This window comes from Danio rerio, chromosome 23 (genome assembly GCF_049306965.1).
Source record: "Danio rerio strain Tuebingen ecotype United States chromosome 23, GRCz12tu, whole genome shotgun sequence".
Classification (NCBI taxonomy): domain Eukaryota; kingdom Metazoa; phylum Chordata; class Actinopteri; order Cypriniformes; family Danionidae; genus Danio; species Danio rerio.
This window is the reverse complement of record NC_133198.1, coordinates 5,702,547-5,727,632: the sequence shown is the minus strand read 5'-3', so window position 1 is coordinate 5,727,632 and position 25,086 is coordinate 5,702,547. Positions and strand designations below refer to the sequence as shown.

Here is a 25,086-nt window from a genome sequence, read left to right as displayed (position 1 = left end):
TTTCATAACCAGGCCCAGATTTTTAGCCCATCATTGAGTCTATTTATATACTCGTGTGTAAATTTATATTAATTGAGTTTTTTAATCAATTTCAGTAATATGATTGGCTAATATTAAAATGTTCATATTATTTATTTGCAATTTAGTTTTAATGGCGTTTTATTGAGCAAACACAGATTATATACATATATAATCTTGCAAATAATATTAATCAATACTGGGATGTGTAGTATAGTTTTCATTTCCAAGCAATTGCTTAATGTTTTACTTAGTAAACAAGGTCTAAATAATGCAATGATACCATGGTAAAAGCATTAAAAAACCTTTTAATTCACATTTACAAGTTACTAATTAGAAACAATAAGGTTTTACTTGAAAATTGCTAGTCATGAATCTTTTACGGAAGCAATTCTATGAACATGAAATCAGATTTTGAATTCATTATGATGGTTATTAGTACAGATTTGGTAGCATGGCATTGTACCGGATTATAATTGTCATTAATGCATGCTCTTTTGAACGAAATCCCCATATCCTGTGTTTTTTGTCTGTTTCCAGCTTTCCTGAGATACGTCTGATAATTGATCTCTGAAGATTTTGAAGGAATCGACTCTCTCAGACAGTCAGTGTTGAGGACTGTCTCTAAACTCCTTCTCCTTCTGCTTCTCTACATTATAGTTAATTTAAAAGTACCGAATAAGATTATTGGGGTTAATTGAAGGCTTGCACTGCTGGTTGTTTCTTTGAAAAAAAGTGGACTGCATTACAGCGTCTTTATACTGTAGGTGAAACAGAAACTGCAGATCAGAGAGTTCATCTGACAGCAGGAACACACTGATACTGATCCTTTGTGTTTTTACCACTCCTCTGCGATGTGAAATACTAGATGTGCGTAAGTGAGTTATCAGGAGAAGGCATAAACTCATACCTGTCAAGAGCACAACTGTAATATCAATAATGTCTGTTTTAATAAACGTACTGGAAATTGATGTTTAATGAAACTGTAAACTGACATCTAAAACTGACCTGTGCTTTCACTGCAGCTGTTGTTTCAACTTGCCGAAGACGAGTCACAGTTAGGAAATGTAATTCAATGACTGACAAGCTAAATGTGTCCTATTAAGCCTTTTACTAACTGACTTCAATCCATTCCACTTCAGCCAAAGTCAGCGTTTTTTCTTCTTTTGGAAAAAACTGAAAGATCTGTCGTGTAATTACTGTTTCTGCCCAGAGGGATTTGCTTGTCTATGAATAAAAATTTTATATCAGTGGATCTGTTTCATCATTCTTTAACAATAATGTGCCTAAGGAATATATATTCATTCATTAATTTTACAGATTAGTCCCTTTATTCATCTGGGGTCGCCACAGCGGAATGAACCGCCAACTTATCCAGCACATTTTCCCGAAGTGGATGCCCTTCCAGCCGCAACCAATCACTGGGAAACGTCTATTCACACTCATTCACACACAAACACACACACACTATGGACTATTTAACTTACCCAATTCACCTGTATCACATGTCTTTGGACTTGTGGGGGAAACTGGAGCACCATGTTTTTAATAAAGAAAAGACAGTAATGTAACTCATAACCACTCAAAGCATTACAGCTGTAGGTAGAACTAGGCTGCTAAAATATGAATCAGTTGATTAATTTTACAGAAAGGTGGCTGTTTACAACGCACTAAATGCCTTTAACGAAACGAAAATGTTGTGTATATGCAAAGTTAAGCCTATAGTTTTAAGCACAATATCATGCGGGAGAAAAAAAAGTTGACTAAGATGTTCCTGACTACAGAACTAGCCTAACTAATGTTATATGTCTAAGAGAGTGCAAATGTGGTCATTTAAATACATTAACGTTAATGATCCAACTTTTATAGTTGTTAACACTAAATATAATTCAAGCGTATGTTATCACAAGGCCCACACGGAATCTGCGCGCGCAGAATTCTGCAGATTTTCTGCAGAATTCCGCAGATTTTTTGCCCATCATCAATTCTGTTTATTTACTTGAGTAAATGCATGTAAATCTATATTTATTCAGTTTTTTTTTATTAATTACTGTAATATTATTGACTAATATGAAAATATTCATTTGATTTATTTACAATGCAGTTTGTACAGTAATATTTTCTTTTAGTAGATTTATTATGTGAGAGACTTGCTTTGTTTACCAAATAAAGTGAATCTAATTGGATTTGCATTTCAAACAGTAAATAAAAGTAAAAAAATATATATATAAAATACTTTTTATTTCACATAATAAGGTTTTAGTTATGATACTCCCAAAATAGTTCTGCAGAAATCTGCAGATTTTTACCAAAATTCTCCGCAGAAATAACAAAAAATGTCCACAGATTCTGTCTGGCCCTAGTTTTCACACAAGTCTTTGACTAACGTTACATGGACGGCCATGAATGGCCCAGTTTAAAAGTGCCGCGGCGTTTGGAATAACTAAATTAACATACACAAATAATAAAACAATCATATAGTCAGGAAGCCTTTTACAAGTAAGTATATGTTGATTTATTCACCAGATATGTTTCAGAAACTCTCCAAAACTCAAAGAAACCGTCCTGTGGTGCCATTAGTATCCAGGCAGAGGAGGCGGCTCTGGAGATTCCCTCGCTCTTTAGAGCACTTCGAATTAAAGGAGAAGTTTCGATTTTATTTTACAGGTGGGTAACAACACACAAATGGCATTTGCCGTGACAGAAATGTGTTGAACATGTACATTTGATGTTTTTATGCTCTATGTATGTGTGAGCATGTAAACATTCTTGAAAATGAAGTCAATAGCAATGCAGTTAAGTTAGATACACAAACAATAGAATGGAGTGACAATTTTAAACCTTGGCGGTTCATTTAAAGTAATTAACTTAATATATTTACAACTGGATTTCCTTAGAGAAAGTCAGTAAAATGCCAACATTGATGTAATTTGACTCACCTGTTGCTGTTCTAAAACTCAGATAAAATGGTGTCGATAAAGTTCTTCAGTTACTGGGGCTGCTTGAATTCCTGGATGTTGGAAATAACACCAAGTGTTGGATAGATAATTCCTTGATTTCACACTGAATCAAATCAATTCTAACTCTTATTCATTTATCAAAATCTAACTCTATAATGTCAATACTTTACTCTGAAATGCTTTAACACCAAGAATTTAACTCTGATGAATTTGCTGTGTATGTAGTTGAAGTCAGAATTATTAGCCCTCTTCGATTTTTTTTTCTTCTTTTTTAAATATTTTCCAAATGATGATTTACAGAGCAAGGAAATTTTCACAGTATGTCTGATAATATTTTTTTATTCTGGAGAAAGACTTATTTGTTTTATTTCGGCTAGAATTAATAGTTATTAATTTTTTAAACACAATTTTAGGGACAAAATTTTTTAGCCCCTTTAAGTTATACTCGATAGTTCACAGAACAAACCATTGTTATACAATAACTTGCTGAATTATCCTAACCTAATTACCCTAGTTAATCCTTTAAATGTCACTTTAAGCTGTATAGAAGTGTCTTGAAAAATATCTAGTTAAATATTATGTACTGTCATCATGGCAAAGATAAAGTAAATGAGTTAGTAGAAATGACTTATTAAAACTATTATGTTCAGAAATGTCTTGAAAAAATCTTCTCTCCGTTAAACAGAAATTGGGTAAAAAATAAACAAGCAGTCTAATAATTCAGGGGAGCTAATAATTCAAACTTCAGCTGTATGTCAGGACACCTGACATGCCAGTACAGTGGGTGGGGAGAACTCATTTGCATTTAAAGGCACAGGCACAATACAGCTAAAATTCCCTCTAACCCCAAATGGATTTTTGAGCTGAAACATCAACCACAGATTTTGGAGACACCAAAGACTTAATTTAAATCATGTAAATAGGGGCATAGAAGCCCTTACAACATCCTCTGGGACATGTGAAGGCCTTCAGTGCCAGTCTGGTGGCGTGAGCAAACATGAAGAAAGCGCTGAGAGATTAACCAGTGCACGTGTTATCAGACGACAGCAGAATAGACCTGTGTTGATATCTGTGTTTATCTCCATACTCCTCACTATAACAATTGCTGCAGCCTTTTAGGGAGCAGGACTGTTCTCCACTTATCAGTGAGGGTAAAAATAAACCCAGTGAGTGAGAAGAGTGACCCACAGCTCCTCACATATAAGAATCCAGAGGAGAGGCTGAGCTGGTTTTCCTCTGCATCTCTGCTGCGTGTCAGATCAGGTAAGAGCATTATGTGCTGTGAAGGATATTATTGTTGTGTTATGTGGGTCAAAGATGGTATTTCTATGAGGATGTTTTAAAGACAGTCCCTAATGTCTTTAGTTACATATTTTTACACTTTACGTTATACTAATTCAGTGTAATTATGGTTTTATTTGTCAAATGTATTGTTAGTTTTATTTAGAGCTAGAATTGTTTGATGACATATTTGAAAAATCTTTTTAAGATCACAGAGCAGCCATAAAATATGGATTATTATTATACATATTTCTAGTCTAGCAGTAGTTTTCAATGTACTGAATATTATTTAATCATTTAAAGTCAATTAAAAAATTCTGTATGATCACTTAAGTTTTAGATTTTAATATGTGCCGATTAGAATAAGTATGGCATTATTAGATCCATATACAGAAACAATTATTGTTTCGATTTTGGTCATTTAACAACTATACTGATCATTTAGAAAATGTTTTTATTTATTTATTTGTGGTTCACATTTTTTGGTAATTGATTTATGTAAATAATATCCATTAATAGTACACACTGCCCGGGCGACGCAGTGGCGCAGTAGGTAGTGCTTTTGCCTCACAGCAAGAAGGTTGCTGGTTTAAGCCTCGGCTGGGTTAGTTGACGTTTCTGTGTGGAGTTTGCATTTTCTCCCCCTGTTCATGTGGGTTTCCTCCGGGTGCTCCGGTGTCCCTCCCTAGTCCAAAGACATGCAGTACAGGTGAATTGGGTAGGCTAAATTGTCCGTAGTGTATGAGCGTGAATGAGTTTGTGTGGATGTTTCCCAGAGATGGGTTGCAGCTGGAAGGGCATCCGCTGCGTAAAAACTTACTGGATAAGTTGGGGGTTTATTCTACTGTGGTGACCCCAGATTAATAAAGGTACTAAGCCAAAAAGAAAATGAATGAATAAATAAGTACACACTGCCAGGCAAAATGTTTGTTTGTTTGTTTGTTTGTTTATTTATTTATTTGTTTAGTTAGTTGCTTATTTAGTCATTTGTTTGTTTGTTTGTTTGTTTGTTTAGTTAGTTGCTTATTTATTTATTTATTTATTTATTTATTTATTTATTTATTTATTTATTTATTTAGAAAGAAAGAAAGAAAGAAAGAAAGAAAGAAAGAAAGAAAGAAAGAAAGAAAGAAAGAAAGAAAACAATTATTGTAGAGATTTTGATCATTTAACAACTATACTGATTATTTAGAAAATGATTTAACTTATTTATTTGTGGTTCACATTTTTGGTAATGGATTTTTGTAATAATATCCATTAATAGTACACACTGCCAAGCAAAATGTTTATTAATTATTTATTTATTTAGCTAGTTAGTTTCTCATTTATTTATTTTATTTTAGTTATTTATTTATTTAGTTAGTTATTGCTTATTTATTTATTTATATTATATAATATAAAATTCATTCATTCATTTTCTTTTTGGCTTCCCTTATTAATTCGGGGTAGCCACAGCGGAAGGAACCGCCAACTTAACCAGCATGGTTTTATGTACCGAATGCCCTTCCAGCAGACAACCCATCTAATGGAAACATCCACACACACACTCATTCACACGCATGCACTACGGACAATTTAGCCTACCCAATTCACCTGTACCACATGTCTTTGGGGGAAATCGTCACACCCAGAGGATACCCACACGTACGCAGGAAGAACATGCAAACTCCACACAGAAATGCCAGCTGACCCAGTCGAGGCTTGAACCAGCGACCTTCTTGCTGTGAGGTGACAGCACTACCTACTGCGCCACTGCGTCGCCATAATATAATATATAACAATCCTTAAATTTATGTTGTTTGTTTTTTTTTGTTTTTTTTTTTGGACAGAGCAAACATGTCAGACAACGAAGAAGTGGAAGAGTACGAGTAAGTGTTTTTCTCATTTAGTTATCACCCCTTCATTAGTGATAATATGGCCTTTATGAATTTGTCTGTAACAATATATTATTATCAGCTTTTTTTACCCAGAGATATTACATCTACATCCTAACCAGAGACATGTATGAATATATTGCATTATGTGTATGTCGCAGTCATAAGAGCTATAGGTTATTTTAATACCATATGTCACTCATCTGATAAGTCTGTTTAATCTGAGAGTTCACACAGCTGTCAGGAAAGTACTTGAGCTATGAGAACAATGGAAATAACAGCTCTATTCTGTCTTCTTCTCTAGGGAGCAGGAGGGTAAGTCTTATGTTCCATAATATTACTTTCATACATGCACTATAAACAAGATAATGCTGGTTTTGTTTAAAGTAGGTCATAAATATTGACCTTGCGGCTAATTTGCGGGACTTTTAATGTGTTAGATTGAGAAGTGGAGCAGCAAATTGGCTATATAGTGATGATGGTGTTTGTAGGCTAAAATGTACCATGTTTTTAATAAGAGAAACATGAGCTAAGAGAATAACACCTTGTAAACATAGAAGCTACTGAATTTTAAAATAAAATCACACATATTCTTAAACTATTTGGATCAGGGTTTTAGTTAGTGAAGGTTTTGTGGTAAAAATAATACCAAAGTTTACTACAAAGCTCAACAAAAGTCAGATAAAGGGGCAAAATGTTAAACTAAACTACATATGTGGTTTAATGCTAATTTTTAAACATGATTAGCATATCATTTAGGCCCAGATGGAATGTGCGCCTGTAGAAATCAGAAGAAAAATATATGTCTAGTCAGTTTTTATATTAATTTCAGTAATATTATGGAAGTATATGCAAACGCCTAGAAGATTTATGTACTATACTTTTTGTAAAGAACTACTGACGATGCAAACTAACTTTGCCATTTGAATAAACAAACAAAGACCACTGATCGCTTACCAAATCTGTAGAGACAGGACAATCAACAGCAATTGGAGCCGCGTCTTTGTTAAAAGGAGATGAGTGGCAAATCTGGATTTCACCATTTCCAGAGGCGGAAAGCTCTCGGGTAAAAAATGTTCCGTACAAACATATTTCTGCCGCGTGTTGCGTGCACTGTAATCCACACGTGAGTCCAGCTGTGCTCTCGAAGTGGGAAAATGAAAACAAAACCTTCGTTGCAGCACATTTAAAAACACAACACTGACGACCAGTGTCTCCAAACAGTTCTTGTTCTTCCACTCCACTTGTTTTGGCAACACAACGTGGCGTCTCTCTGCCGTCCGAACACTGTTTCAGTCCTTGAAGCTATCATGCATATTAATGAAGTTGCACCGCATACACAATAGAGCGCACTGATTGGTTTGAACCAAGTCTTTCACATGAATTAATGCTGCACACTCAGAGATGTCACAAAGTACTGGCAGGTACAGACAGCCAGTCTACACGCTGGAATACATACAAGTATCTAATCGCTGTGACGCAGCTTTAGAAATTTGTTTCAAACTGGATGAACAAATTAGCTCGAAATAACGCAAAAAAAAAAACTATTTTCACTTTTTAGTGAAATATATGTGTCCTAATAGTGTTTTTAGCAGTGTGAGACACATATATGACTGTCAACAGCTCAAAACATGTGCTTTGGTGTTTCATGATGTCACGATCGGTGAGGGAAAAAAAAGGAGTGCAGACCCAATTGCAGAAAAAATGTAGAAATATTTATTATAAACTACAAATAAAAATAAAAGGCAAAACAAAACTACCCCGAAGGGGAAAACATGAATTAAAAAGGCAAACACAAACTTGACAGGGCTGGCAGGACAAAACAGGACTGGAGACAACAAGACAGGGTAATATTGACGACGAACTGACAAAGGACTGAAAACATGAGGGGGATTATAAAGCAAAAAGTAAATTGACACACAGGTGAACACAATTAACTAATGATGGGTAAACAAGGAGGGTGGGACTAGACAATAGACGGGAGAGCGCATGACACAGAGAGACAATACAAGCCATGCGCTCACATAACACAATACTGAAGCACACGACAAAAGCACGTGACCACAATGTAAACACCGAGCCACGTGCTTTGACAAAAGACGCAAGACTGAGCACACGATGAATGAAAACTCACCGTGCGCTCACACACGCAGCGTGCATGCTTCATCCCAGCGCCGACCAAAACCGAAACCAACAAGACTGAGACGCTGGGAATGAAACACCACGCTGCTGAAAGACGAAAACACAAACACGAGTACAAGAGCGCACGCGTCTGAGGGACGCAGAGCGCGCGCGCGGCCGCGTCAAGCAGGAGCGCGCACACTCTACGTACACCCACGACGGCGCGCGCTCACACAGAGACAGAAACAGGACCAGACATGAGAAGTGTCAGAGCTCTGCCACCAAAACAAGAATTTTCAAGACCAAAGTGGCAGAACCCTGACACATGACCCTTTAAAAAAATGTTAAGTATTTATTTATTGTATAATATTCTATATTCTAAAAATAATTCTACTGTATATAAAACGACTCCTTTTTTTTTTTTTTTTTTACTGAATTTTGCACAGAAATCGCAAATAAAATCCACCGATTCTATCTGGGCCTATTATTAAGGATCACACTGATGTTGAGCTTATGAGCAGCCAATCAGATGCTCTATTTAAATTGGTCACAGCTGAAAGTGTTTTACATAAAAGACAGCACACACACACACACACACACACACACACACACACACACACACACACACAAACTGGTAATTATAACAATTGGCTATTTAAAAACAGTAATTAAAAACATAATAATTTTATAAAATAATGAATGAAGTCTAGAGGGAAAATAGAAAGCTCATTTCTGACCATGTTGTCATACATTGAACTTGGAGATACTAATATATTCTTCAAAACCTGTCAGATTTGGGATGTGCTGCACATGAGAACCTCTGCAGATCATATATAAAATCACAAACATCCTGACAATGTTCGGACATGCAAGTGCGGTTACAAGACATGTTGAACTGTCATGCCGATTTATGACTGTGGAATCTGATCTTCTCTTCGGAGTCATATCGGTTTCAACAAAACACACCCAGAAATGACACTGATGGAATAAGTAGAGCAGAAAGTTCTGCAAATCATCACTAATCCATCATTGTCCTCTAGTCTCACCTGTGAACAGGTGTCTAAGTCTCCATCTTTGTGGTGTCTTTGTTTTTCTGTACTTACATAATCTGCATGGTGTGGCTTAGAAGAGCAAGTGGAGGAGGAGGAGGAGGTGCAGGAGGAGGCGCAGAATGATGAAGGTAGATACTGCTTATCTGCTGAAGATAAATGGCACCACCCTTTCACTAACACACACACAAAAAAGTATAACATGATAACCTCAGCAAGAACACTGATTTCAAAGCAACATCAAAGATGCAAATAGATTTGTTGTCAATTGACAACCTTAACGTCAAAATGACATTGAACTGACATCTAACATTGGCGTCAAAAAGACACCTCAAAAATAGATTACAGTTTGCAAAACAAACTCAAATACAAAATTCATTGTAAATTTGTGATAGAAGATTTTAGATGAACAAAACCTTTCTTATACTATCATTCGTTTAGTGTTAATAATTTAGTGGTCAAAAGGACATCGATGTGTGGATGTCGGATGGACATCAGGGTTTGACATCAAATTGATTTGTTTTTTTTTTCTGTATTTTTGATGTTGTTTTGACATCAAGGTGCCAGCAGGGAATATTATATTTTTTGTAATTTTAATAATTTTATTTAGAAATGTATTTAAATATGCTCAATAGACCTTTGAAAAAGAAGTTTTAACATTGTAACACTGCAAACTTTGACCTTAAAGTTTAAAAATCAGGCAAAAATAAATAAATAAATAATCATATGATGCTTCTATGAAAATGAGACATCAGCCTTAAACTTTGTTTTAGACATTTGCATGAATTATATTTGTACAAAATAATTTTTTGTGTCAGTGTATTAAAGTCGCATTTAAAAGCATTAACAAACTGTAAATGTAAAGAAATGCCCAATCGCGTTGGAGATCTGCGCGGGACTACATTTTTAATCCTGCTCCCGACAGGTTTTAGTTCAAACCCGACCGCTCCCACGTATATTTGATAGCACGTAGCTTTCTCTCTCTCATACACACACATACACACACAGACAGCAACAAACAAGCTTTACACAGCATCACGCTCTCTCATTCCCACACATACAAATGCGTGCTCGCTCGGGAGTCGGGAGTGATATTGTTAGACCCCCCGTACAATTTACACCAGAGTTACCGACCGCTCCCGCGCTTTATTTGGAAATTTATTCCTGTGCTACAAGAAATCTGATTGGGTCCCGCGGCAGATCTCTAATTCACGTGAAGTTTTTTTTAGACCAATGATCATAATTGTTTAATAATTGCTTTTTTTATGATGCATAATATTATTATGATATGATTTATCTTTTTTTACAATGTTTTTAACCTTTTGCAAGACTGTTGTGAGACTAAACTTGTTATTAGTTGTCATAGCAAGTGATTTCAAAAGTATGTTGTAAAAAATATTCGTACATTAACATATTTCCATATTTTTTGATTCATGTTTTCAATTTTAATTTATGGTTTTAAACATCCTTATAAGATTTTGATCTTTCTTTCGACATGTTTTAACTCTCAAAAGTTTTAAAAAGGGACTTCTATTAACATTTTTAATAGTTTACAGTGATATATTGTCTGGGTGCTCTATATTACAATACAGAAATCTTGTAATAAACTACCTGTACATTTTCTGGTAGATTACAGACTGATTTCTCTCCATGTTATTTCGTATACATCATACTGTTTCAAACGACAAAAATGTCAATAATACTCACTTTGTTAAATTGTAGAGTAGAATTTTCAACATCAAAAGTCGACAGACCAAAGATCAAGGTCCCATGATGGAAATCACAACCGTAAATCAGATGGAAAACATTTGTGATTCACAAAATGAGGGAACATCTACTTTATATATAAGATGACAAACTTTTAACTCCAAAAATGTGTCTCCATGCAGGCCTCTACCTCTGCCAGCAGGACCTCAATTTCATTCATACATTCATTTTCTTTTCAGCTTAGTCTCTTTATTAATCTGGGGTCGCCACAGCGGAATAAACCACCAACTTATCCAACATATGTTTTACGAAGCGGATGCCCTTCCAGCTGCAACCCCTCATTGGGAAACATCCATACACACTCATTCACTCACATACACTATGGACAATTGTAGCGCATGTCTTTGGACTTGTGTGGGGAACCGGAGCACCCAGAGGAAACCCAGGCCAACACGGGGAGAACATGCAAACTCCACACAGAAATGCCAACTGACCCAGCCAGGGCTTAAACCAGCAACCTTTATGCTGTTAGGTGATCGTGCTTTCCACTGCACCACCGTGACACTGCAATAGTCTGCTTTTGCTCCTCCTTTAAAATATTTTTAATCAACAACACTGGAAAATCTGACAGAACACAAGTATCTTACAGGTGACTGAATGAGTGTTTTAGGATGATGTGGAGTGAACGATTCAGTAAATGTGGGTGTGGATGTTTCCCAGAGATGGGAAGGGCATCCGCTGCATAAAAATGTGCTGGATAAGTTGGCGGTTCATTCCACTGTGGCGACCCCGGATTAATAAAGGGACTAAGTTGACAAAAAAATGAATGCATGAATGAATGAATGAATAATGGTCAAAAGAGCACCAAAATTCATTTTTCTGTGTTCAAAGTGAATGCCCAAAATTGAAAAATACAACATTTTAAATAGGCTTTGTACATGACATGGCATGACAAACATTATTTTATTTCTTCAATTAATTTGATTGGTTTGTTTTACATGTAACTTTCACTACACTCTGAGAAAAAAAAAAAGGTCCATAAGCTGTTACTGTGGCAAAAGATACACATTTGTACCTTAAGGGTGTATTTTAAAGACACATATTACTACCTAGTAATTTGAGAAGTATACCATTGAACTGGTTAGGTACTAATATGTACCTTTAAGGTGTGAATGGACCCTTTACTGTACATACAAATGTGTGTCTTTTGAAAAAGCTTGTGTATCTGTGTGAGAGAGTGTAGGGATAAGTTAATCTGAAATTTCTAACATTAACTTAAGTCATGGGGATAAACATGCTTAGACAGCTGTCTAGACTTGCTTCCTCTAGTACACTTGCTAACTTAAGTATTCTAAAGCATATTAATGTTAAACATGCATGAAAAGGTCAATTATCAAAATATTTTTTTATATTATTATAAGTCCATAGTCAAATTGTGACCTAAAGAAAAAAATACAGCATTAAAAATGCAGGGTTCCACACAATTCATTTATGTTGTCCCAACACAAATCGATTAAATTAATGTAACATATTTAAGTAGAATTAACATTTAAGATTTAACTTAGCAAAATCCTTTTGTTATTTGAGGGGTACTGTTAATTATTATCGCATTTTCAAATAGCAACATATTTGTTTAAAAATTTATATTTATTAACTAGTTTCTGATACTTAATTGCCACTGTAAAAAATGGTCACACTTTATTTTGATGGTCTGTTTGTTAAATTAAGTTACTTTACATGCTAATTTTCATTAGATTATAAGTAGACTGTTATGTTGGAGTTATGGTTAGTGTAAGTTGACTTGTACTTGCAAAGTTTCCTATAGTCAGTTAAATGTCTGTTGAAGGAGCAGTATCAACAGATATTAAGCAGACAGTATTAATATTCAAATGGACCCTCAAAATAAAGCGTTACCAAATAAAAAAAGTTGTTTTACATTTTTTTTTTTTTTTGGCAGCTGAGTTGCCAGAAAAGACATAAAATAACTGATTTAACAATAATTGATTGTTAAATTACAGAAGTTTATCGTAAAATAACAGACGTTAAATTACAGAAATTTACCGGAATTTAAAATTTCTATAATTTAACATCCTTCATTTTACAGTAAATTCTGTAACTTAACATTCATTATTTTATGGTAAATTTCAGAAATTTAACAGACATTAATTTTCAGTAAATTTCTGTAATTTAATATTCATTATTTTATGGTAAATTTCTGTAATTTAACATGCATTATTTTATGTAAATTTCTGAAATTTAACAGACATTATTTTACGGTAAATTTCTGTAATTTAAATATGTATTATTTTATGGTAAATTTCTGAATTTTAACAGACTTTATTTTACGGTTAATTCTGTAATTTATCATTCATTATTTTATGGTAAATTTCTGAAATTTAACAGACTTTATTTTATGGTAAATTTCTGTAATTTAATATTCATTATTTTATGGTACATTTCTGAAATTTAACAGACATTATTTTACGGTTAATTTCTGTAATTCAACATTCATTATGTTATGGTAATTTTTTTTAATTTAACGGACATTCATTTACGGTAAATTTCTGTAATTTAACATTCATTATTTTATGGTAAATTTTTGAAATTTAACGGACGTTATTTTACGGCCATTTTTTCCAGCACCCAAGCTGCTGAAAAACATTTTTTTACAGCGAGATGACAATACATAATATTTTACTAGTTATTTTTGCAAGATATTATTATTCAGCCTAAAGTACAATGTGAAGGCTTAACTAAGTTTTAGCTAACTAAGGTTAATTAGGCAATACATTGATTGTGCAATACACTGTGTTTTTTTCTGTAACCACTGAACATATTTTTTTTATTATATTATATTATATTATTATTACTTTCTAATTTCTTAAGGTTATATTAAGGTGTTTACATTTTCAACCAAACTAAGAAATAAGACTTTCTCAAGAAGATAAATATAATAGGAAATACTACTATGTATAAATAAATCCTTGTTCTGTTAAACATGACTTGGAAAACATATAAAAAATGAAATTCACAGGAGTGTTAATAATGATGTCTTCAACTGTAGATTTTAGACCATTTGCATAATGTTATAGTTTATTCTAGAAATAAATTACTTTTGTTATTAAGTATTTGGTTGACTTTTACCAAACCAAATCTTTTGTTTATAGATCATTAGAATGACTTGAGAGTGAAAGCGAACTATTTTATAAGTGACCAGCTGTACTACAATACTCTTTAATCCTCGTCTGACTTCAGACATACCAACACATTTATATCACAGACAACAGTTGCATGGCTGTGTAGAGACGTGTGTATCGCTGTAAGTGTGTAACCATCTAAAAGATCTGAGGTATGCTTTCATCTAACAAGTCTGCCACCAGTACCCATCATGCCCAGGCTGGTAAACAGCTTCTTTGCCCTCAGGATTTACCTCACATCCTCCACCACACACAATGGTTGGACTTTTTTTTATTTTTCACACTCTCAGACTGACTAAACTCAAAGGAATCTGATCCCTGGTGAAATGTAATAATGCAAGCCTGATAACCTGTCCTGTGGCTTTCTCCACATTCAGAGGCTCAGCAGGAGGAGAACGCAGGAGGAGATGAAGAGACCACTCAGGAACACGGTGAGCTTCAGAACACAGACTCATGAAGTATTGTCATGGGTTGGACACAAAACATGTCAGAATACATTTTGTCTTCCTGGTCAATCCTTCCTTTCTATCTATAATTAACGACATTTGTGATGTCATAGAGAAGGCGTGACTAGTGAGCGAATTACGGAAAGTAGAGCACAAACAAACCGCAATGACATATCATAAGGCAATTGCCAAAGCACCATAAAAGTTTCTCTATTGGGTAATTCCACCTATCAGCACCAGTGCCATTGACTTTGTTTTTATGTTGCCATGTTTGAAAGCTGTGTGCTTCTATTGGTGAACGGCCAAGTCAGGTAATGGCATCAGTTGTCATGCATTAAGTTGGGGAAAATAAGTACATCCAGCAGGCTGTTATCGTTGATACCTGACAGGCTTATCGTCAGCCTGACGCAAAGCAGGTTGCTGTTAGTTGCAATACAGACTCATTGTGAATATGTACCCCCATATACATTTCAAGAGAGCACAAATTATGTACCCAGAGGTATGTATGGCTGCATTTCGTCTTTCAAACAAATGCTACGAGGCGGTATGATGCCACTGACGGCTTCTGTTTTTTCATGGAGAGCATGCAAACTCCCAACTGACCCAGCCGAGGCTCAAACCAGCAACCTTCTTGATGTGAGGTGGCCGTGCTACCCACTGCGCCCCCCTCTTAGGGATTTATCAACCAGCAAAACACAAAACAAAATGGCTTCCCTTCTGGTGAACTCAAAGCTCAAATTCACTCATTTCCTTTCACTATTTAGAGTGGACTACATTAGTGGAGTAATGTAGGCAATATGGGTGTATAATAAGGGTAAAGAGGAGATTCTAGATACAGCCCTCATACAACAATTGGTTCATGAATCCTAATGCCAGTTGTCATTTACAAATCACCACAACACCATTGATCAAACAGACTATGCCAAAATTGTCCTGATAGGGTGTAGTCTGTGTCTTTTAAATGATGTTGGTACATATACAGTATAACATATACAATTCACTCCATCCTTGCTTGCTTTATTCACTTCATGCACTTTAAAGATGACATAGTTACACATGTACTTGCTATAGTAATTACAATGAATTATGCGTAATTACATGCACTGTGAAAAAGGTGTAATGCCACAAAAAGTCAAAACAACAAATGTTTTTGTTGCTTTAACTCATTTTAGTTAATGAACTATTTTTTTTAAGTTATACAAAGTTTAACTTAATGTTTGACTAATGTAAGTTGAGATGACTTGAAAAGATAATTTGATTCAGCTAAAAATTTAAGACAGGAACAATTTTTTTAAACTGTGTAACTAACCCTAATCCCACAACCAAACCCAATTAATTAATATTACTCGGTAGTTAAATGAATACACTGTAAAAATATATATATAATTTGCTGCCTTAATTTTTTTAGTTAAATTAAATTACATTTTCTAGTCATCTCAACTTGTATCAGTCAAACTGAATAAATATTAAGTTAATTTTTGTATAGCTTAAAAATGTTTTGTTGAAACCTGATTAGCCTTCTGAAATAAAGAAACATACAAATATTTTTCTTGACTTTTTGTCATTACATTTTTTTTTAGTTACACTGTAACACTAAATGTATGCAATATAAAGGGATAAACCAATAAAGCCGATGGGAAGAATATAAGCAGCATCGATAGGTATTGGAATTTGCTGTTTGTTGTCTTTATCTATCGTATCATCTGCAAAAGGACTTATCAGAACTGATCATTTCACCACACAAATACCTTTTAGATTAGATAGGTGGAAAGAGAAAGTTTGGATGCTCTTTTGACAAGTAGCTCTATCTATATTAAATCTGCGGAGAGAACCATGTTCAAGTTTAATCCAAGTTTTGTTCCTGTAAAAGGTTTTAATTCCATGGATACTAAATGTAAGATCAAACTAAAAAAAATAAATAAATAAATAAATCCTGGTTGCCTTATTTTTTTAGGCTGAATCAAATTAGGCTTATGAGTCCATTGAATAATATAACTAGACTTTTTAAAAACGTATATAAACGTTAGAACAAGATTAACTTAGTTTACTAAGTTACAATGACATAAAAATATATGCCGTCATGACTTGTTCATATACATTTTTACAGTGACATTTATTAACATAAATCTATATTACATAATGCAAATTGTAATATTGTTAACAACAAAGAATAATGGTAAGTATAAACTAGTAGTAAATGTAACTCATATTTAGCTAATTATGGTGACAGTTGTCTCAAATAGAAAAAAAGAATCAATATCTTAATAAATTCAGCCTTAAAATACTTATTAAATGCATTTTAAATCTTTGTCACTGTCCTTCAGGTTTTTATTATTTAAAATATAATGAAATTGTAGTTTGATCATTTATTTCATTGTGTATTTTATCAAATAAACCTCAAGAATTTGTTTCATTTTTACGTAAATATGCCTTTTCAACTTATTTTATGCATTTAATATGCTTTCTATGTACAGTTAAAGTCAGAATTATTAGCCCCCCTGTTTATTTTTGTCCTCCAATTTCTGTTTAATGGAGAGAAGATTTTTGTAGCACATTTCTAAACATAACAGTTTTCATAACCCATTTCTATTAACTGATTTATTTTAGCTTTGCCATGATGACAGTAAATAATATTTTACTAGATATTTTTCAAGACACTTCTATACAGAGTAATTCAGCAAGTTATTCTAGTTACTGTAGACCAGGGGTCTCCAAACTTGGTCCTGGAGGGCCGGTGTCATGCAGAGTTCAGCTCCAACTTGCATCAACACACCTGCTAGGAAGTTTCTAGTATATCTAGAAAGAGCTTGACTAACTAGTTCAGGTGTGTTTGATTAGGGTTGGAACTAAACTCTCCAGGACACCAGCCCTCCAGGACCGAGTTTGGACACCCCTGCTGTACACCCGGGGTTCCCAAACTTTTCAGCCCGCAACCCCCAAAATAACAATGTCATTAACCCTTGACTCAAGGTGGTTATACTGTAAATATACAAATGTTGCGAACACAACTATCGGCAAATATAAACAAGCATATTGACAACACTAAATACCACAGTCTATTAACCATATAATGTATTTTTTATAGTCATTTATTAATTTAATTACATTTTAATATAAAAAGGTTGATGACTGATTTTTATTTGTATGTTGTTGTTGCTGTTTCTGTAACGCAACTATTAACTATCTTCTGTGGGTTCTGAATAAAATATGGTAATTCTAATAGTTTAATAAAAATTTATTTGAGCTTTGGAAATCACCAAGCGACTCCTTGTCATTGTCCCACGACCCCCCAGGGGGTACCGACCCCCTTTGAAAACCACTGCTGTAGACTATCGAAAAAAAAAAAAATAAATAAATAAATATATATATATATATATATATATATATATATATATATATATATATATATATATATATATATATATATATATATATAGCTTAAAGGGGCTAATAATTTTGGCCCTAAAATGTTTTTAAACAATAAATTAAAAACTGCTTTTATTTTAGCCGAAATAAAACGAATAAGACTTTCTCCAGTTTAAAAATTATTATCAGACATACTGTGAAAATGTCCTTGCTCTGTTAAACATCATTTAGGAAATATTTAAAAAAGAAAAAAAAAATCTAAATAATCTATTCCACTGCATTTAAATATTTTTTGTGTGTTTAATTGTATGTGGGACGTCCTGTCTTTGACCATAGTCAAAGTGATAAGTGTTGGATGATGTTTTCCATCATTCCTCTGTTATCAGGGTCTATTTCTGTCCCTCTGTGCTGATTATAACCACTTGTTCTTCACACATTCTGTCTTTCTTTGTTCAGATGGAGAAGAGGAGACAGAAGATGGAGGAGGTATTTGCTCTTTATCACGTTTGCAGACGGGAAGCCTGAGATTTACAGCTCTCGAATAATTGTTTGTGACAAGCAGAGACCTGCATTACGACACACCCTTCTAAAAAAGGATTAGATCACCCCTAAATCCTTTTATAATAGCTTGCATTACCGAAAGAAACAAGGCTGTGATTTTGGGGGAAAAACGAATTATTTCCTGATTTAACAACACGTTCTTGTAATGTTTGCTGGTGTGCTGTGACTGCCATGAGAAGCCATTTAAGAAATTCACATAAAACAGGCTTAAGGTATTTATAAAGGCTGCACCTTGGGTATGAAAGATTATATACAGTTGAAGTCAGAATTATTAGCCCCCCTTTGAATTTAATATTTTCCAAATGATGTTAACAGAGCAAGGGAATTTTCACAGTATGTCTGATAATATTTTTTCTTCTAAAGAAAGTCTTATTTTTTTTTTTTTTCAGCTAGAATAAAAGCAGTTATTAAGTTTTAAACACCGTTTTAAGGACAAAATTATTAGCTATTATTATTTTTCCAGTGGTCTACAGAACAAACCACCGCTATACAATAACTCGCCTAATCACCCTAACCTGCCTAGTTAACCTAATTAATCTAGTTAAGCCATTAAATGTCTCTTACAGCTGTATAGAAGTGTCTTGAAAAATATCTAGTCTAATACTATTTACTGTCATCATGGCAAAGATAAAATAAATCAGCTATTAGAAATGAGTTATTATGTTTAGAAATATGTTGAAAAAATCTCTCCGTTAAACAGAAATTGAGGAAAAAATAAACAAAGGGGCTAATAATTCTGACTTCAACTGTAGATTTAAAAGTGAAAGGTATTATTAAAAGACCCTCATATCTCTTTGTTTTATTGCTGATTGATTGTTTGTGTTTTTGATTCTTCAGAGGAGGCTAAGCCCAAATTCCTAAAGTAAGTTTAGATTCATAAGTCTCTGTTTGAGTTTGTTCTTTAAGATCAGAATCAGCAGTACATGATTTAATTTCATACAGAGTTTTGAAAGCCAACCATTGTTTTTCAGACCATTTATGCTGCCAAATCTGGTGCCTCCAAAGATTCCAGATGGAGAAAGAGTCGATTTTGATGTGAGTACAATTCACTGGAGGTTCACTGAGACCTAAAGGGCATATGAAACTTTTAATTTGTTGTGTTACCTCATATTTGCCTCATACAAGTGAATTATTGTGTGATTTTTGTTTTTTCTTTTGTTAAAGATTAAAAAAAACAAAAACTTTTAATCACACAAAGTATCGCTTCAAACCAGCATGACATATTAGCTTGTTTAATATATATTTGCCCACTGGAATTGATTTTAAGAGCCTTTTTTATGTTTACAATACCTTTAAAAAAAGTTGAGGTCTGTATATATTTGATATTTTTGCTTTTAAAGAACATATTTATCATAAATGAGCAATTATTCTTAAATGTAAAATGTAATTTATTGATAAAGAGTCATTTTTTATCACCATTGTGACATGTGAGTCGGGGTACAATGGGGGTGAGAGTCCAAACAGAGGTCATAGTTTAGTCAGGCAGGCAATGGTCAAACAGGAACACACAGATACATTACGGTAATCCAAAATTGTAGCCTTGGTCACAGGCGAAAGGTCAGTGCAGGAGACAAACAGCCTAAACAATATCTAAAACAGGAATCAAAAACCCACAGAAGAACACGGCAAGCAAAACACATAAAAATGTTACAGGAAACAAGACTCAGCAATGTGTGTGTTTGAGAGGTATAATATATAGTCCAGATAATCAGTCCATGATGAGTTACCAGCTGTGTTTGTGTGTTTTTGTGTGTGTGTGTGTGTGTGTGTGTGTGTGTGTGTGTGTGTGTCCAAATGACTGTCAGCTGTGGCAGGAGTGATTGGTGCAAAGCATCATGGCAGTTGTAGTTCATATGGTGGCCAATGTGTAGTTCTCCAGCGATCTGCATAGGTTTAGATAGCTGGTAATCGTAACAATGATAACATTTGATCTGATTACTATAGATAACTTTTAAGATATATTTTTTGTTTTATACACTGTTATTGTTTTTGTAAATTACACATTATTTAACTATAATATGAACTGTATTTTACTCTAGGACAGTTATACAGTAGGCTACTGTGTTTTAAAGTTATATTGTGAAACTTACCGTGTATTTTAGAGTAAAGATATACATACAATTCTGTAAATGCACAGCAAGACAAATGATGCTGTAAATGTAAATACAGTATTGTTGCTATAATTGTTTTACAGTAAGTTACTGGTGAACTGCTGCCAGTAAGTTAATGTAGATTCTACAGGAAATTGTTAAGAGTATATATATATATATATATATATATATATATATATATATATATATATATATATATATATATATATACTATTATTATTTACAGTAACTTAAGTAAATTATTTAAATCACTAGTACAAATGTGTTTGTTTTAAATGTAATAATTTGATCTAATTTATGAATGAGTCCAAACCTTTTGTAGTTTGTCCTACAGTATATATTTATCATTTAGATTGTAATTTCATAAACATCAACATCTAATCTATGCTTTTATATGTCTGAACTTGAACATTTCCACGTAGCAAAATATCTCTGGCCCAGCTCTGGTCAACACAATCAGATTTTGCTTGGCCCACATGCCGCAGTGAATTACGGTACATGACTGGACCACGTCTGGCATCCAGACAAGGGCCAAACATAGACCATATCTGGGCCAAGTCTCAGCCTAGTTAATAACCCATAACTGAGCCTGAACTGGGCCAGAAATGTTGGTGTGTCACTACTGCAATTAAAAATCGATTAACCCATGAATTGTTCTGCTTTAGGCACACTATGGGCATGCTTTGTCTTGAAGTGACCTGATTGGCAGAATTGATTTATTTTTATTTAAAAATAATAAGGTTTATTAAATTTGGGTCAACATAGGCCAAGCTTACATGGCCCACATATTAATTATTAACATCTGGGCCAAATACTACAATTTAAATCTGGCCCAATTATTGTGTGCCACCTCTGCCAAATCAGGGCCATGTTTGGCCAACATGCTGTATGCCAGTGCCGGATGAATGCTAGCTGTGCCAGATTTATGCCAAATCTTGGCCAGAATTCTTTGCTACCTGGGAAGTAGCCCATAACTGGATTAAAGACAAAGGCCATACCGGCCTGAATCTCAGGTAATTTATAACCCATAACTGACCCTGAACATGACCAAAACAGGTTTATTATTACAGGTTCATTATTATTGGTACCAATTCTCAGCTTTAAGTTTATACATTAACCAGAAAACTCCAAACACTGAGCCATAACCCAGCCTAATGCTACCTGAACAGTGTGAACAATCGCTACACTGATCTGGGCCACACACCTCCCATCTACAACTGGCCAAAAAGTAGTTTGCCGTCATGCATGCTGTGCTATCATTGCCATGTATGGCCCCTATTTGGCTGACATTATGCATGCCAATGCCGGCAACACGCCAGCAGTGCCATAATGAGGCCACATTTGGGCCAAGTCCGTTTGCTTTGTGGGTTTTGTCAGTCAGACTGCCCGAGAAGATCTGAAAATTCAAATGTGTTTCTTTTTCCCAGGACATCCACCGTAAGCGCATGGAGAAGGACCTGAATGAGCTGCAGACGCTGATCGAAGCTCACTTTGAAAGCCGTAAGAAGGAGGAAGAGGAAATCATCAGCCTCAAAGACAGAATTGTGAGTCAACAGTGTTAAGTAAAGCTACCAACCATAAGTAAATGAAACATGACATACAAAAACAGAGAAATGACATGAATGCATCCAGTGGGGTAAATTCGCGAAAACAAACAATAGGCCACAGTTGATTAAACATCGATGATCTGGCATGAACTCTCATGATGAAAAGACTCAACGTACTAGTGTCAAATCAATCAGCTGTCATTTTAGCAACGTTAACAGTGACTTAACCAGCAAGAGTTTAAGATAAAGTGGTTGATTTTTCAGGAGAAGCGTCGTTCGGAGCGAGCAGAGCAGCAGAGAATCCGCAGCGAACGCGAAAGGGAGCGACAGAAGCGTTTGGAGGTCAGCACAAAAAAAATAATTGCAATGAGATGTTGACGGTTAACTCACACCACATGCACAGACAGATAAATCACTGTTAGCTTTGCAAACCAAATGTGGTTAAATGACTAGGAGGAAAGAGCTCGCAAGGAGGAAGAGGAAGCCAAAAAGAGAGCAGAAGATGATGCCAAGAAGAAGAAGACGCTCACCAGTCTGCACTTCGGCGGTTACATGCAAAAGGTCAGTTGAAATGGTGTGAATTTGGCTCTGTGATGTCGCTTTATGAGTTCTGCCAAGCATACAGACAGAACCATTGACTTTCAATTCATTTTAATTAATAAATTATGGCCTGTTTAGGATAAATAAATGCAAATATAGCCTTATTATTACAGACAGAGTCATAGTGTTTGATTTATTTATTTATTTATTTGACATGGACATCACAATTACTCTGGACAACCAAATGCATTGGTTTCAGTGTTTTAGCAAACTTGCAAATTCTCAACACCTGTCCACAAAAGGCTTAAAAATTGACAAAATGGAAATATAATAAAAACATACACAACATTACAATTGTTTACATAAAATTACTGCAGACACTGCTGTTTTGTTTTAACCACTTTTTAAGACCACTACTAAAAATATTTAGATTAATTTCTGATTTTAAGCTAACCGGTAAATCATTGACCCAATGAGGTCTTAAACTTTGGCTCTAGACAGTCACCATTAGCAGTTGCCGTGTAACTCTGTGGGAGGGTTGATGCCGACTGATTAGATCAGAAAACAGGATTGAAACATGATTATTTAAACTTTTAATAACCAATTTAAGATAATTAAATTTAATAAAACTATCAAAACTAAAAGGGTTATGTGTGCATAAAACATCACAATGATGCCATCGCATAGGCTTTAAGTCCATAATTTTAACTGTTTGGTTATATATTGAGTCAATAGGCTTCAAGAGACTTGTGACCAAGATGTAATGCAATACGTCAAGTGAGAGAATATCATTGTGTGCATGTATAATTTTGCAGTGTGATATGTTGAAAACCTTCTAATAAAACAAAAACAGTTTAGACTTGACTTTTAAATAATCATAGTCATAGTCATAATCAGAGTCATAGTCTTTAAAAATTTGAATGAATACATTCTGGCCTATTTTGGATGAATAAATTAAACATTTACTGTCTGCGAATATCAAACTATTGTTTGAAAGACTGTTTAAATCTGAAGTTTGACATTCTGCATGTCTGTAAATACATGCTGTGTTTTCTTTACAAGAGATACTGTCTGTCTTCTCATTCTGGGGACTAAAAAACTGTGGTCCTCATGTATCCTACACACTTAAACTCATCCTCACTACAAAATAAAATCAATTGTTTTTATCAAAAAATATACCATTTCCATAAAAATATTGACAGCCTGACTTATGTGATGCTATTAAGAAATGTTTTAAAGAATAATTAGTAATTTAAATATATATTCAAACAAAACTGAAGTAATATTTTGCTGTATTTCTATAGGATTAGATGTATCATATTCAAATCAATGTAGCCTTGGCATACATTAAATACTTTTAAAAATATTAAAATTTCAAGGGACAGTTCACCCAAAACCAAAGAATAATCAATTTCAATTATTTACACACCCTTTACTTGTTCTAAAACAGTTTGAGGTTCTTTTTCTGTTCAATACAAAAGAAGATACTTTGAAATATGTTGTAAACATGTAACCATTGACTTCTTTAGTGTTTGTTTTTCCTACTATGAAATACAATGGTTACAGGTTTCCAGCATTCTCCAAAACATATTCCTTTGTATTCAACAGAGAAAGAAACTCATAAAGGTCTGGAGAGTAAATAGTGAAAAAAAAAAAAAAAAATCGGGTGAACTATCCCTTTAACAACTATATATATTTTACAGTATTGTATTTAACCTGTGACTTCTCGTAAAATAAATTTAAAAAAGTAAAATAAGAAATATCACTTTATATCACTGCTTTTTATTGAAATTGATTGTAAATATTGTTGTCTGTGGTCTGGTTTTGCAGATAGAGAGACGGAGTGGAAAGAAACAGACTGAGAGAGAGAAGAAGAAGAAGATTCTCGGTGATCGACGCAAACCTCTGGACATTGACAATGCCAATGAATCTGCTCTCAGGTTTGAGGAGTCTTCATGTCTATGTGTACAGGCCATTCTAATTGGGGTAATCTGTCCTTCTATAGGCGCAGTAGGTAGTGCTGTCGCCTCACAGCAAGAAGGTCGCTGGTTCCAGCCTTGGCTGGGTCAGTTGGTGTTTCTGTGAGGAGTTTGCACGTCCCTGCATTCGCGTGGGTTTCCTCCGGGTGCTCCGGTTTCCCCCAAAGTCCAAACACATGCGCTATAGATAAATTGGGTTGGCTAAATTGTCCATAGTGTATGAGTGTGTTCTCAGAGATGGGTTGCAGCAGGAAGGACATCCCCTGCGTAAAACATATGCTGGATAAGTTGGTGGTTCATTCCGCTGTGGCGAACCCCGATTAAGATTA

The 25,086-nt window shown here is 34.4% G+C and overlaps 2 protein-coding genes across 3 annotated transcripts in view; both read left to right on the top strand.

Moving 5' to 3' along the window:
- lad1 (ladinin) overlaps positions 1-1,271 on the top strand; it is a 31,682-nt gene extending 30,411 nt beyond the window's left edge. Inside the window, exon 14 of the mRNA NM_001386486.1 lies at positions 559-1,271. The gene's annotated coding sequence lies outside the window, so the exon portion shown is untranslated. The remainder of the gene's footprint in view (positions 1-558) is intronic.
- Positions 1,272-4,197: 2,926 nt separating this feature from the next.
- Positions 4,198-25,086, top strand: part of tnnt2a (troponin T type 2a (cardiac)) — a 31,873-nt gene continuing 10,984 nt past the window's right edge. The window contains 12 exon segments of one of the 2 annotated variants that reach the window (NM_152893.1): positions 4,198-4,241; positions 6,089-6,127; positions 6,438-6,448; positions 9,381-9,434; positions 14,585-14,638; positions 18,476-18,505; positions 19,418-19,442; positions 19,552-19,615; positions 22,119-22,235; positions 22,503-22,580; positions 22,692-22,799; positions 24,609-24,718. In NM_152893.1, the coding sequence (NP_690853.1) occupies positions 6,096-6,127; positions 6,438-6,448; positions 9,381-9,434; positions 14,585-14,638; positions 18,476-18,505; positions 19,418-19,442; positions 19,552-19,615; positions 22,119-22,235; positions 22,503-22,580; positions 22,692-22,799; positions 24,609-24,718 (683 nt within the window). In that variant the 5' untranslated portion in view covers positions 4,198-4,241; positions 6,089-6,095. 2 annotated transcript variants of the gene reach the window in all.